The 16,271-nt window shown below is 39.4% G+C and overlaps 1 protein-coding gene across 3 annotated transcripts in view; it reads right to left on the reverse strand.

Moving 5' to 3' along the window:
• Mios (meiosis regulator for oocyte development) overlaps nucleotides 1-16,271 on the reverse strand; it is a 40,848-nt gene that overhangs the window by 21,754 nt on the left and 2,823 nt on the right. For all 3 annotated transcript variants that reach the window (XM_046422589.2, XM_058572166.1, XM_046422588.1), the window contains exons 3-6: nucleotides 12,102-13,435; nucleotides 11,685-11,783; nucleotides 5,180-5,434; nucleotides 2,554-2,723 (exon numbers count right to left, since the gene is read on the reverse strand). In XM_046422589.2, the coding sequence (XP_046278545.1) occupies nucleotides 2,554-2,723; nucleotides 5,180-5,434; nucleotides 11,685-11,783; nucleotides 12,102-13,395 (1,818 nt within the window). In that variant the 5' untranslated portion in view covers nucleotides 13,396-13,435. The remainder of the gene's footprint in view (nucleotides 1-2,553; nucleotides 2,724-5,179; nucleotides 5,435-11,684; nucleotides 11,784-12,101; nucleotides 13,436-16,271) is intronic.

The raw sequence follows: 16,271 nt of genomic DNA on the forward strand, positions 1-16,271 counted from the left end.
TGTATAGTTGCAAAGTCTCCCTCGCAGGCGCGGGCGGCGGCTCTGTCCCTCTGTGGGCCGCTAGGCTTGTTCTGTGGGTGGTCACAGTTCTGTCTACTTTGCAGGTGCAGGCAGCGGCACTGCCCCTCTGCAGGCCTCTGGGGCTGTACTGCCAGTGGGTCGCAGGTCCGCCTACCTTGCAGGAGTGATTGGAAGCTCTGTCCCGCCGCGGGCCACTGGGCCTTTTCTGTCCGTGGTCACAGTTCCCCTACCTGGCAGGCGCGAGTGGTGGGGGGCGGCTCTGCCCCTCAGCAGGCCGCTGGGCCTGCTCTGTGCGTGGTCACAGTTCCCTCTACCTTGCCGGTGCAGGGGGAGGGGGCGGCTCTGCCTCTCAGCAGGTCGCTGCTCCTCTTCTGCCGGTGGGTCGCAGGCCCGCCTACCTTGCAGGAGTGATTGGAAGCTCTGTCCCACCGCGGGCCACTGGGCCTTTTCTGTTGGTGGTCACCTGGCAGGGGCGTGGGGTGGGGGGTGGCTCTGCCCCTCAGCAGGCCGCTGGGCCTGCTCTGTCCATGGTCACAGTTCCCCTACCTGGCAGGCGCGAGGGGTGGGGGGCGGCTCTGCCCCTCAGCAGGCCGCTGGGCCTGCTCTGTGCGTGGTCACAGTTCCCTCTACCTTGCCGGTGCAGGGGGAGGGGACGGCTCTGCCTCTCAGCAGGCCGCTGCTCCTCTTCTGCAGGTGGGTCGCAGGCCCGCCTACCTTGCAGGAGTGATTGGAAGCTCTGTCCCACCGCGGGCCACTGGGCCTTTTCTGTTGGTGGTCACCTGGCAGGGGCGGGGGATGGGGGGTGGCTCTGCCCCTCAGCAGGCCGCTGGGCCTGCTCTGTGCGTGGTCACAGTTCCCTCTACTTTGCTGGCGCAGGGGGAGGGGGCGACTCTGCCTCTCAGCAGGTCGCTGCTCCTCCTCTGCCGGTGGGTCGCAGGCCCGCCTACCTTGCAGGAGTGATTGGAAGCTCTGTCCCGCCGCGGGCCACTGGGCCTTTTCTGTCCGTGGTCACAGTTCCCCTATCTGGCAGGCGCGGGGGGTGGGGGGCGGCTCTGCCCCTCAGCAGGCCGCTGGGCCTGCTCTGTGCGTGGTCACAGTTCCCTCTACTTTGCCGGCGCAGGGGGAGGGGGCGGCTCTGCCTCTCAGCAGGTCGCTGCTCCTCTTCTGCCGGTGGGTCGCAGGCCCGCCCACCTTGCAGGAGTGATTGGAAGCTCTGTCCCACCGCGGGCCACTGGGCCTTTTCTGTCGGTGGTCACCTGGCAGGGGCGGGGGGTGGGGGGTGGCTCTGCCCCTCAGCAGGCCGCTGGGCCTGCTCTGTGCGTGGTCACAGTTCCCTCTACCTTGCCGGTGCAGGGGGAGGGGGCGGCTCTGCCTCTCAGCAGGTCGCTGCTCCTATTCTGCAGGTGGGTCGCAGGCCCGCCTACCTTGCAGGAGTGATTGGAAGCTCTGCCCCGCCGCGGGCCACTGGGCCTTTTCTGTCCGTGGTCACAGTTCCCCTACCTGGCAGGCGCGAGGGGTGGGGGGCGGCTCTGCCCCTCAGCAGGCCGCTGGGCCTGCTCTGTGCATGGTCACAGTTCCCTCTACCTTGCCGGTGCAGGGGGAGGGGGCGGCTCTGCCTCTCAGCAGGTCGCTGCTCCTCCTCTGCCGGTGGGTCGCAGGTCCGCCTACCTTGCAGGAGTGATTGGAAGCTCTGTCCCGCCGCGGGCCACTGGGCCTTTTCTGTCCGTGGTCACAGTTCCCCTACCTGGCAGGCGCGAGTGGTGGGGGGCGGCTCTGCCCCTCAGCAGGCCGCTGGGCCTGCTCTGTGCGTGGTCACAGTTCCTTCTACCTTGCCGGTGCAGGGGGAGGGGGCGGCTCTGCCTCTCAGCAGGCTGCTGCTCCTCTTCTGCCAGTGGGTCGCAGGCCCGCCTACCTTGCAGGAGTGATTGGAAGCTCTGTCCCACCGCGGGCCACTGGGCCTTTTCTGTCGGTGGTCACCTGGCAGGGGCGGGGGATGGGGGGTGGCTCTGCCCCTCAGCAGGCCGCTGGGCCTGCTCTGTGCGTGGTCACAGTTCCCTCTACTTTGCCGGCGCAGGGGGAGGGGGCGACTCTGCCTCTCAGCAGGTCGCTGCTCCTCCTCTGCCGGTGGGTCGCAGGCCCGCCTACCTTGCAGGAGTGATTGGAAGCTCTGTCCCGCCGCGGGCCACTGGGCCTTTTCTGTCCGTGGTCACAGTTCCCCTATCTGGCAGGCGCGGGGGGTGGGGGGCGGCTCTGCCCCTCAGCAGGCCGCTGGGCCTGCTCTGTGCGTGGTCACAGTTCCCTCTACCTTCGCGAATATATTTTTATATTTATTTAGCTGTAGATTTTCAAGCTCAGTTCTCAAGCTAAAGGATGAAATCTTTATTCCTTGTATATCATATAACATGGATCAAATCCATTTTAAATATATAATATGCATCAAAACATGATTTATACAACAGATATTTGAAAATTTTAACAGATTAATACTCACACTTAATTCAAAGGAGGGTTTGGGGAAACAAATTTGCTTACCAAAACTCCATCATAAGACCCCGTTTCACTTGTCAAAAATGCAAACATGACACACAGATAGGGATTGTTTAGTTGTAATCGTAGAGTGCTGCACATTTCTCTCCAAAGGGAGTTCTTCTCATCAGTGTAACCTGACAAAGCCATTGCTACCACATTCAGATTCAGATCTCCTATATATTAAAAACAGCCAGTTAATCAAAGAGAGAAAAACTTAATATCCCCTTCTTCCACATTTCTTGAACAATGAACAAAGAGAAATCAGGGGGAAACTTTCACACCCAGAAAAAGGAGCCCACTAGTATAAGGATTTTGATTTAGAATGAAAAATTTAGCAAGGACTACAACTAAAAATTTTCCATTTTATAAAACTCATACATATATTTGCAAACCCTGTGCAGGACATCTTTTAATTTTCAAGCTCTCATTCTAGGCAGTTTCCTATACAGTATGTTACTATTTAGTATCAAAATTACTGCCCACTTTATCAAGTTCATGGATACTGAGCTATTTCAAAACACTGATAGTAAATATCACTTGCATCTCAGGATGCAATTTTCAAAATAATTTCATTTTCCTATTTTTAAATATATAATGCACATATGTATATAAGCATCAACTGCAAAGCTAGTACTTCAGCATTCTTATTATAGTATTATACTTTTAATTTTTCTAGGACAAATGAGCTACCAGAACTACCAGAGAATTTCACTTAGACATATTTGCAACAAAGCATTTGTTACCAATAGATTTGTTCTTCTGTTTATGTGGCTGCTAGGAAGCTGCAACCTGGCCTTCAGCCCTGTGGCTGCCTAGCCTTCTAACATAAGTTTAGCTTTAAAAGAGAAAACAAAGTTCTCCTTAATTTTCCTCTTCAGGGGCTGGGGATGTGGCTCAAGCGGTAATGCGCTCGCCTGGCATACATGTAGCCCGGGTTCGATCCTCAGCACCACATACAAACAAAGATGTTGTGTCCGCCGAAAACTAAGAAAAATAAATATTAAAATTCTCTCTCTCTCTCTCTCTCCCCCTCTCTCTGTCTCTCTCTCTTTTAAAAAAAATTTCCTATTCAATATTTTCTACATTTATTATAGTTTCCTTATTCTCCATTGCTTTATTCTACCATTATTTTCCAGCACCTCCCACTTTACGTTAACAGCTTTATTCTTCATTTTTGCATTTTCCCTAATCTATTTCATGATTACTTCCTCTGCCAACTCTTTTAAACACTTTAAAATAAAATTAAAAAGCAAATCTTTGTAGAAGAATTTATTTCTAAGTGGAAAGGAATGCTTGACTCAAAAATCTTTTTTTAAGTTCTTAAGTTATTAAAATCACTGAAATGATATTTTTCCATTATTGTCTGTACAGGTTTTTAAATCTATCACTAAGTTTTCCAGGTAAACCTGAACTGGAAAGTATAAGGCTCTTAGGCTATATGGCAAAATTATAATTAGAAATTGATTTTTTTTTCAGTGCTATGAGAGAACCCAGAGTTTTCAGTATGCTAGGCAAGCACTCTACCACTGAGCTACATTCTGAGCCCAGACACTGCATTCTAGAATTTAAATACCAATTCTTTTTCCATCATCACATATCATTTATTATCCTTTCAAATGGAAAAGGCTTTTGTTAGAGCAAAGCTAAAGGAAAAGATGCCCATTTGAGCAAAATAGTACATTTTCCAGCTTTCAGACTGCAGTAAATATATTGTAGTTATTTTCATGTTATTTTTTAAATAGGACTACTGAATTATAACAGTTTTAAAATGAACCAGCAAGTGAGAATTTAAGTAAATATTCTGAATACTCAGATATAATTTGCTAGGTGTACTAAAAATCAAGAGCCTTATCTTAGGTGTTTTCAAGTGAAATATTACTAGTAAGAAAAAAAAACCTGAAGTTTTCAATTAAGATTTGTTTCTCTAAGGATCCACTGGAAAAATGCCTTATCATATTTCTATAGTTTTAAAGCATATGACATAGAAAATATGTTTTAATCACCAGACTCAAATAGAAGCATTTGTGTAGATTCAAATGTCCTTTTTGTAAGAATTTATATTGGGGGCTGGGGTTATTATAGCTCAGTAGTAGAGTGCTTGACTAGCACATGTGAGGCACTGGGTTTAATCCTCAGCACCACATAAAAGATAAATAAAGTTATAACAAAAAGTTAAAAGAAAAAAGAATTTATATTGGTCAAAGTAAAAATATTATTTATAGTTTTCTAATGGTCAACCAATAAACATCCAAATGAGTGAGTATAAACTAAAATACAAGCTAATATGTGTCATAAAAATGCTTCAAAACAAGTAGTCCTAATCTTTAAGGAAATAACTTTTTTAAATCTATGTGAATTAAAATAGTAAAGTACTAAAATTTCAAGACATTTGAGAATTCCTTATAATATTATTAAAATGACATTTAAGATGCATCTTTTTTTTAACAGACCTGAACTAAGGTATACATAAATGGGATGGGTTAATATTTACTGATATATAGTACTATACTAATGTTTCTTTCAATGAAAATTTACATAAAACATGGATTAGATAGATATTTGAAAATTATCAGCATCCTTTCTCTGAAGGACTCTATGAACTTCCAGTTCTTAGAACATAACCTAATACCTTTTTCAGAAGATGCCCCTTCATTCAGGATTTGGATTGCTCGTCGAATATCCAAGTTGAACAATGCCACAGCAGCAGCTCTTTCCCATTCTCCTTCTTGTACAAGAGAGTTTAAAAATGGGCCCACATCTACATCTGATCCTTTCTTTATCCATCCACATAGCTGTAAAGCCAAGATTCTCTCTTCATTTAAATTCTGAATATCAGTTTGCTTATCCAACCCACTCCAATTGTGTTTGTTACTTTCCACCATTCCTAAAAACAGAAAATAGTTTTATGTTGTTTTACTGTTATTTTGAAATATATTGGGGGAGGGTTAGTTTCACAGAAAAATATTTAAACAACATATTTAGGACATTCAACTTTGTAGTCACAATTTTATGACAGCATAAATAAGGAATGCCACAAATAAAACATTTTGCATGTTTCTAAATAAAACAATTAGTTTAATTACCAAAGAGCTACTGGAATAAGAAATGCTCAGATGGACTAAGCTGAGTCACTGCTTCAAGAAAAATGTCCTTGACACCCTAATCTACAATACTTCCATTATCATATAACCCACCACTCAATTGTTTCATTTCCTACACATACACATATATAAGCTCACATAATTTACTTATTTATTTTCATCTTATCTTTTGTCCCAATAGATCATGAGCTCCAAGAGGGAAGGTAACATATCTGTTTTATTTGCAAGGTATCCTCACTACCTGAGATCCAGTAGAAGCTCTGTCTCTCTTTCTCCCTATGTCCCCCTTCTATGTACCATCATCATGTGTTCCTTATCAAGAAAGGAGAGATTGGGCTGGGATTGTGGCTCAGTGGTAGAGCGCTCACCTAGCATGGGCGCAACCTGGGTTTGATTCTCAGCACCACATAAAAATAAAGGCATTATGTCCATCTACAAAAAAGATATTCTCTCATTCTCTCTCTCTCTCTCTCAAAAAAAAAAATTATAAAAAAAAATAAAGGAAAGATGGACCATCTTTGTTGACCAAACATTGTTTTGTGGTACAAGACATAACAAGGCTTCAAAGTGTTCAAAGTACATTTACAGTTTAAGGTAAGTACTATAATGAAAATACAATGGGCATTCTCTCCTTAGGTGCAAGAGGAATCTGTGACTTGCTTGTAAACTACAGAATATAGCAGAGGTAAAAGAATTTTGCAGATAAAATTTAATTAGCACCTTCAGTTGTCTTTAAGTCAATGAATGTGAGATTATCCCAATAGGACTGACTTAATCAAGTGAGTCCTTTAAAAGAGGGTTTCAAAGTGATAGAAGCAGCAGAATAGAGATCTGCAAGTCTTTAAAAGGTAAAAGCTTCCATGTTGGCAAGAAGATCTGTGGTATGGACCTGTGGCAAGGAACAAAGACCTAAGGACAGTCCATGACTATCAAACAACAGGAAAATGGATATTTTAGTTCTACAACTGCAAGGAATCTTTAGCCTCTCAGCCTCTGATCACTGAACTCTAAATATCCTTCCTATCCTATCCTTTCCCTTTTGCCTATGGTTAATATGGAGTAGAGATGCACTTCCTATTTAAAGCCAAATCTGTGCTCTAGATCCCATCCCCTCCCTTTCCTAGGAATTTTGATTTATCCTCTTCTCTATGCACATTCAACTTCTTTCTATGGTTGAATTCTGCCAAGAAAACCACATTCATATACACACAGCCCAGTTAGGGCTCTGCAAAACACCATCTGAAAATGACCAATTAACACTTAAACACAGATAATATGCATATGTGGAAGAATGAAACTAGATCCCTATCTTTCATCCTGCACAGAAATTAAATCCAAGTGGGTCAACACTTTGATATATTGGCACAGACACTGACTTCCTTAACAAGATCCCTAGAGCTCAAGAATAAGCCAATAATCAATAAGTGGAGTGGCATTAAATTAAAAAGTTTCTGCACAGCAAAGAAAACATAAGAAAGTGAAGAGAGAGCTTATAGAATGGGAGAAAAATCTCTGCCAGCTACTCCTTTGATAGGGGATTAATATCCAGAATATATAAAGAACTCAAAAAAACAACCCCCTGCCAAAAGAAAAAAAAAAAGTTAACAAATGGGCAAAAGAACTAAAGAGACATTTCTCAAAAGAAATACAAATGCCCAAAAATATATGAAAAAAATATGTTCAACCTACTTGGCAATTAGGGAAATACCAATCAAAACCACACTGCGATTTCATCTTACTAGAATAGCAAACTTCAAGAAAACAAACAATAAATTCTGGCAAGAAAGGTGGGGGAAAGTACACTCATTTATATATTATTGGTGGGACTGCAAATTAGTACAATCTCTTTGGAAGGCAGTATGGAGATTCCTCAAAAGACTAGAAATGGACCCAGCTGTTTCACTCCTTGGTATATATCCCAAAGATCTAAAATCAGTATACTATAGTGATACAGGCACATCAATGTTTATATACAGCACTGCAACGTATAATAGCCAAGTTATGGAACAAGTTCAGATGCTAGTAACAGATGAGTAGATAAAGAAAATGTGGTATATATACACCAAGGAGTTTTATTCAGTCACAAAGAATGAAATTATGGCATTTGCTGGTAAATGGAGGGAACTAAATATCATCATGCTAAGTGAAATAAGCCAAGCTCCAAAAGTCAAGGGTCAAATGTTCTCTCATATGGAAGCTAGAGCAAAATGGGGGAGGAGGTGCGGAGAAGGGAACAGGGATGGAGGATGGAGGTCCCATGAAAAGAGAAGGGCCAACAGTGGAGTAGATTAAGGCGGGTATGTGGGAAGGAGGAAAGACAGGAAAGGGTGGAACTACAGAATGGAATTGACCAAATTATGCTACATAATAATATACACACACGCACACACATATGTAAAAATAACATATATGTAAACACACACAAATATACCAGTGACCTCCACCTTCATGTATATCTTTAAAGCACCAATTTAAAAAAAAATAATAAACAGAAAATAATAGAGTAAAGGAAGGGTAGCCGGGGGAGAAATGAGGAGAGGGAAAGAAGTAGTACTAGGAACTGAAACAAAGCAAATTATATTTCATGCATGTATGATGATGTAAAAAATGAACCCCACAATTATGTGTAACTATAATGCACTAATAAAAGCATTTTTTGAAAGTTAGCTTGAAACTATTTATTTGGTGGTTTTGGGAATCAAACACAGGACATTGTACATGCTGAGTACAGAGTTACATCCCTAGTCCAAAAATTTTTTGGGGGGGTGTCATAACTTATCCCAGGACCTTATGCATGCTATATATACATGTTCCATCACGAGCTGTATCCCTAGTCCCAAATAACTTACTATTTTTTAAAATATTCTTTTATTCATTGATGGTTCTTTATTCATTTATTTTTATTCGGTGCTGAGGATCAAAACCCATTGCCTCACATATGCTAGGCAAGTGCTCTACCACTAAGCCACAACCCAGCCCCCCAAATAACTTTTATTTTTAACTGACTACGGTTGCCATTTCAGGCCAAGGAGTTAAAAGGACACTTTTGAAAAGAAGTTTTTTACTTTGCTTGGGTAGGATGTAGTCACTATATTTCAGGTAGAAGCTCTGAGGTATTTATTTTCATACTACTAAAATTTGAGATTTAAGGCTGTTATTATTTAATAAATAGTAAAAAATAACAACTTAAAATAGGTGAGCAAAGGGCAACATTTTTCAAACATTTTCTTACAATTTAATAATACAATTTAAGAGTTTTTCTTTTACAGAAATTTTGTCATGAAATACGAATCAATATACATGAACCCAAAGAGCTTAATGCTAAAAAATGGAAACATATCCTTTAAATCAATTGCATGAATATTGTTACATATTTTGGCTGAGACCTTTTTATACCTTGATAACTATGCTACAAGTAATTAGGGTTATCAACTAAGAGAGATGATGTCATCATGTGCTTTTGCCTTGGGTGGGAGTACCACTAAGCCACATCCTCAGCCCTATTTTACATTTTATTTAGAGACAAGGTCTCATTGAGTTGCTTAGTGCCTTCCTGTTGCTGAGGCTGGCTTTGAACTCTTAATCCTCTTGTTTAGCTTCCCAAGCTGCTGGGATTACAGGCGTGCACCCAGCTCACATTTTTTTTTCCTCCTTAATAGTTTTTAGCTGTAGATGGATATGATACCTTTTATTTTATTTACTTATTTTTATATGGTGCTGAGGATCGAACCTAGTGCCTCACATGTGCTAGGCAAGCATTACACCACTGAGCCACAACCTCAACCCTCATGTGTTTTTAATAATCATATGATTTTAATGTAAGAATTTTTAATATATCTGAAAAATAATTAAAATGTGTTTATGCATGGTTTTATGCCCCTAATCTGAGATTACCTTATATATAACAGAATCAATGTTTATTAATGTTTGCAAGGAAAACAATGTTACTTAAACATTAAAAAACATATTTTAAAAATTTGTTTCAAAATCAGCAATCAGATACAATGTGTGTGTGTGTGTGTGTGTGTGAAATAACAAAGCAATAAAATATTCCACTGTTTATCAGAACATTTTAGTGTTTAAAAAAAATCACTAAAATCCTATTTTGATGCTTGAAGTAATTTTGGGGGCAGGGGAGGGTATCGGGGATTAAACTCAGGAACATTCAACCACTGAGCCACATTCCCAGCCCTATTTTGTATTTTATTTAGAGACAGGGTCTCACTAAATTGCTTAGTGCTTCACTTTTTGTGAGGCTGGCTTTGAATTCCCAATCTTCTGGTCTCAGCCTCCCAAGCCACTGGGATTAGAGGCATGCCTGCCACCACACCCATCTTGAAGTAATTTTGAATAGACAAAGTATCTAGGTCAGAATTGAATCCTTTGTTTTTTCAGTGTTAGATGCTGAACCCAAAGCCTAGCACATGCTAGGCCAGCACTCTACCACTGAGGTATATTCTCAGTCCTTTCTATTTTGAAACAGGGTCTTAATAAGTTGCCAAGGCTAGCAACTTGTGATCCTCCTGCCTCAGTCTCCTGAATAGCTGGACTACAGATAAAATATTTTCATTAAGTTGGGTAGAAATCTGGTAAACTCTTTATTACATAACATTCTGCTATTACCTTGAATAGTTTCATCTATTCCATCAAATATAATTTTATTTCTAACCTATTTTCTCTGTTTATAGTCCTTCCATGAGCTTTGAACTCATATCTCATTGCTCATGGGACATCTCTAATTAGCCATCTGATTTTCAACTTGCTCTAAAATAAACATTTTCTTCTTAAACCCACTTTTTTTGGGTTCCTCCTATCTTAATTAACTGGTACCAGAATCAACTAGTTTCCCAAACTAAATACATATGTGCCATCTTTGATTTTTTTCCTCTATCCCCTTTATCCAATGAACCATTAAATTTTGTCCCACTCTTATTTACCCATATTTCCCTAGGCTCTGCCACTAATTTTGATAAGGACATCATCACTTCTTGCCTGGTCCCTTTGGCTTATATCTAACATCCCTACTATCGATCTTGATCCCCCTTCTAACTCATTCTACACAAAGTAAGTTCTAAAACACAAATCTAATTCTGCAACTACCCTTTAAAATCCTTCCTTGCTTTCCCTGTTGCAGAATGATAAACATCCCTAAATTTTTAACATAATTTCTAAGTCCTTCCTGAGTTAGTCTACTGCTTACTTTCTAGCCTTCTATTCTTCTCTTCACTTCATTCCTCATACTCTGTACCAACCAAATTAATTGTGCCATGCTTTTCCCCCTGGGCTCACTGCATCTGATGCTCCCTGTCTGGACCTTATTATTGCCTTTACCTCTTCCAGGAAACCTCTAATCCTAACCATCAGATTAGGAATTCTCTCTTTTTTCTTTTTCACACTAGGCATTAAACCCATTAGTGTTTTACACCTGAGCTAAATCCTTTTTATTTTATGAGATAGTGTCTTGCTAAGTTGCTAAGGGTCTTGCTGAGATGCAGAGGTTGGCCTTTAACCTGTGATCCTCTTGCCTCAAACTTCTGAGTCAATGGGATCACAGGTGTGTACCACCATGCCTGGCTAGAATTCTTCTTATAATAATCTGTTTTCCTCATATTATAACTGCCTATTTACTTGTCCATATTCTGAACTAGAATATAGACTCTTCAAGATAAGAGATGATACTGATCTTGCTCAATCTCCATAAGGAGATACACCATAGTTATGTCTCCCATTCTTGCAATAATATTGGGCGAACAGCACATGATAGATATTTGCTGGATGAATTAATGAAATGAAAAATAAAGGTCTATGGACAACTAAAAAAATATTAAAATTTCCTCCCAAACGGATTTTGGATGTTAATATATTTATGCATTTAACTTAACAATTCACTAAAATATCTAATCAGAAAACAAAAATAGAAGGGTATTTATGTACACAATCCTGAAATAATTACTTTCAACCAAATGATAGGGGACAAAATAAGCATACAAACATTATAAACATTTTCAAGAAAATAAAATGGAATTTTCTTACCTAAAGATGATTTTACTATTGATTTAATTCCTGCATAAACCAATGATCCTTTGTTGCCTGGAGATTTTTGATCCATATCTTCTGTATACTGCTTCATAAGTATTTAAATGCATAGGAAATACTAGTGATGATGTATAATAAAATATTTCAAAACTAAATTTAATTAGGAGCCAATTCAAAATAGGCATTCATGCAAATAATAGGGTTCTGCTGTATTGTATGCTTTTATTACTTCTACACAATTTACAAAGCAGCATTTCAAGTTCAAGAGTTTTGCACAATTCTGCTTCATAATTTTAATATTATGTAACCTGTATTTACATAGAAAACATTCAGTGTATTTAGAGACTGACCTTTCAGGAAACTTTAAGAACCCTTCTACCCAATTACCTCACAAATTCACAATATAAAGGATATAGTGCAGAGTATACCAGAGTGATTTGAGCTGTGGATCTTCATTTCCAGCTAAAATATGGTTTCTCCACACTTGCTCTGTATCAAGTCCATACCTTGATAAAGCCCGAAGGCGCATTTTTGTTGCTATATCTTTTTCTAAAGAATTATCATTTTCTTCTTCTGCACATTCATATAAATGACGACCACAAGCCCACATTAAAGATGTAATTGGGCTCCAGGCAAGAGATATCCTTTCAAAAACAGTGAAGTCAGACATTGTTCGGTTGGGAGTTACAACTATCATTCGATTTTGACTTGTTGGATGCCATGCAAAGGAAGCAATATAATTGTCACAAGGTTGCACACTTCTTTCAATTATTGTAGGTTCAGTTTCATCTCCAATGGGAGTGGGTGTATGCTGCATATCATACAATCTAATAATATTACTATCTCTTGTTAAAGTGGCAAGCAGACCGGTCCTAGTTGGACACCATGCTACTTTTGTTAAGGGTTTTGGTTGCTCAGTCAGAGTCAAAACTGGCTTCTCAAATTTTCTAAGATCCCATATTGCGACCTGACCTTCATAGAAGGAAGCAACACGATCATGGAAGTATGGATCTACTGTCACTCCCTGAACAGCTTTTGTATTTACAAACATCTTTTGGCTTGTATTCCGAAGATCAAATATGGCTAGGTTACGATGCATACCAGCAAGAAGTAGTTTCTGGTCTCGTGGAAGCCAACAGAGAGAAAGACATGCATCATTCTGTCCTAATTCATAAAGAGGTTTTGTTACTAATAATGTTGTTTCAGTTTCACCTGCTGAAAGTCTCACTTTTTCCATGGGAACAATATCAGGAGTATATTTGCTGCAGATATCCCATATTAGCACTGAAAAGTCAGCTCTGTGTTTATCTAGACCAGCAGCAAGCCAGTTACTATCCAGTGGATTCCATGCAAGGGTATTGCATTGTCTTGCATGCTTTGGAACAAATTCTTTTCCTATCAAATCTTTGAACTTTGAGTTATGATCTTGACCAAGACTTGTAAGTACAACTCGACCATTTGCTTGTCCAACTGCTAGGAGACACTCAGGATCATAGTTGAGATACCATGCAACACATTTCATATAGGGTGTATCCGAATTTATTGATAGTAATGTAGCTGCAGAGTCTTCAGATAAACGTAAAGATCCAGCTTTGAGTTCTGAATTCACAGTAGATTCCACATGATAAAGGCTCAGTTCTGAGTCACATACAACAAATCTATCAACCTGATGTGGCGCCCACAAAATATCAGGTTTTGTACCACTCATGTTTACTGATGTGCTCAAAGAGTCAAGTCAGATCCATTCACTAAAAAGCATTTAAAAATAAGAGGTTTAAAATAATAAAATATAATTCTTAATTTGAACAAACTATTCAGAAAGTCAGAAAAATCTCTACAAAAGCATCCTCCTTTTCAATATATTTGTATTTCTTCTCTTCATCTTCTACAATACAAGACAATATATATTGATAAACCACTTCCTTCAATAAAATGAGCTAGCAGGAATCTGAGAATCCCCCTCCTGGCTTTATTCTCCATGACCAATTATCTTAATCATACTGTTACTATACCTTCAATTTCACGTAAGGATTATACTAATCTCACTGCATGAGCAAATTACTAAGTACCATTCCTTTGAAGGGGGAAACTTAAAAGCATAATTGAAACATGCTCCTAAGTAATTAGAGCAGCACTGCCCAACAGAACTGTCTTCAATAATAGCAATGCTCTACATCTGTATTGTCTAATATGGGAATCATTTGCCACAAGTGACTGAGGAGCACTAGGAATGTGGCTAATTTGAATTTATTTTGGCTTATTTGTTTGTTTTTTGGTACTGGGGAATGAAACTCAGAGCCTCATGCATGCTACACAAGTACTCTACCACTGAGCTTCTTGTATTCCAATACACTTCTTTTTAAGTTTTATTTTTGTGACAGGGTAAATTGTCCAAGCTGGCCTTGAATTCAAGATCCTCCTGACTCAGCCTTTGGTGTAACTGGGATTACAAGGCATGTGCCACCAAGCTTGGCTGAATTTTAAACTTTACTTACTTTTAATTAATTTTAATATAAATAGCCACATGTCCACCATAGGACAATACAACTTAAAAGTACAATATGATATCAAGACAGAGGTTTCTTCAACTTTTAATAAAAAGCAGGCTTCTATATACTTCTCATACGTACTTACAAACTTATGAACATTAAAATGACTGAATTCTATTCCTAGCTCTGCTGTACCTTAGTTATATGCCTTGGCAAAATTGCTGTATGTATGGAGAAGGGCTTCATTTTCTTATCTATATAACAGTTGACTTAGATTAGTGTTTCCCAAATTTCATGTATCACCAATACTGTTAATATTTTTCTTTAAACTGATGTTTTAAGAATCTTAAAATTGACTTTAATCTTATCATGAGTTCCATAAATCATGGATATAATGTGGTAATATTTTTTCTAAACTAAAATAAACATATAACTATTAAACATGCTTGTGTTTTATATAAGATCATCCCATTTATCACCATCAGTACATACACATTACCCTTTGGGAAACTAAATGAAGTGATAATTAAAGGCTCTTAGTTTCCAATCATGTATTCCAGTAAATACATGACTTTTAAAAAGTATTTTAGCAGTTTAAGCACAAAATAAAACTGGTTTAGTCAAAACTGATGTTTTAATAATAAAGCTGCCTATAAATAAATGTCTGTTTCTGAGGTTAGCAAGCAGCAATAATTTGGATTCAAAATGAATACTTTTATAGTGAGGATATGAAATATTCCCCAAAGGCTGATGTATTGAAGGCTTGGTCCCAATGTAGCACTGTTCAGAGTTGGGACTTTCAGGAAATGATGGGTTCATGAGAGCTTAAACCTCATCAATGGATTAATCCATTGATGGATTCATAATGTGAATGAACTAGTGGGAAGTGGTGGAGACCAGGATGTAGGACCTAGTCGAAGGGAGTGGGTCCTTACAGACATGCCCTTGGGGACTGTATCTTGTTCCCAGCCTCTTCTTCTTTGCTTTCAGGCTGCCATGAAATCAGCAGCCCTGATCCACCATACGTTCTCTGCTGTGATGTTCTGCCTCACCAGAGGTCTAGAGCAATGAAGCCAATTGAACATGGACTGAAACCTCTGAAACAGTGAGTCAAAATAAACTTTTCCTTTAAGTTGCTTTCTTCATGTATTTTGTCACTGCAACAAAAACCTGACTAAAACAAACACATTTGCAATCTTCATTGTGATTGTTATTTGTAAAACGAGATTGTCAAGTTCTAAGGTGAAGATATGGTTCATTCATCTCTATTTCCAGTATCAGGTATAGAGCCTGACACAGACTCCTACTAAAATTATACTAAGTAATTCAATTCAAACATAATTCTTTAGGTTTTTGATCTTGCAGTTTTAGTCAGGAATTACCAGTCTAGAATTTCATAGGCTAACATAATTTAGGTGACTAGGAAAAACATTTAAGAATTCTTATAGTGGCTTTATTTACTTAACATTTCTGAAGCTAGGCTAAATCATTTCAATTAAATTCTTAAAATACCTTCAATTTGTTCATTTCTTTTCCACTTTGGGTTTGCCTTTCTCTAATCTTAGATCAAGCCAAGTATTTACCTTCTCTCTTCCACGCAGGATGCCAAGTGTTACTAGACAAGATAGTCTCAAGGCTCAACTAACTCCATAAGAAGGTATATAACATATCTGGTCTGTGGTGCTTATTCAGCAATTCTTTTATTCATCTTTCTACTCTGATCCTTTAGAAATTCCCTTTATAGAATATCAAAATTATCTTTTTACAAACTCAATCAGTTACATATCTAACCTACAAAACTCTTAATACCTTTTTCTACCTGCTGCTTTGGTCTGTTAGCACACTACTATTCTTGCCCTCTGTGTTCAAATTACATTATTCTTCTTTTTAATTCCTAGAAATCTACTTCTGACCCCCATCACTATAACTTTGCCAAGGATGCTTCTAATGGTTCAAACACTCTTCACTCTTCTTGGCCAAGTTAACACCTCCTCAACTTTTATGTCAACTATTTTGCCCTTCTTAGACAGGTATTCTTATTGAACAACATTTTTTCCCCTCTAAATCCTCTATTACTAAATTATAAGTTCCACAG

Source organism: Marmota monax, unplaced genomic scaffold, assembly GCF_021218885.2.
Source record: "Marmota monax isolate L192 unplaced genomic scaffold, Marmota_monax_Labrador192_F-V1.1 WCK01_AAM20220418_F8-fsc00144, whole genome shotgun sequence".
NCBI lineage: Eukaryota > Metazoa > Chordata > Mammalia > Rodentia > Sciuridae > Marmota > Marmota monax.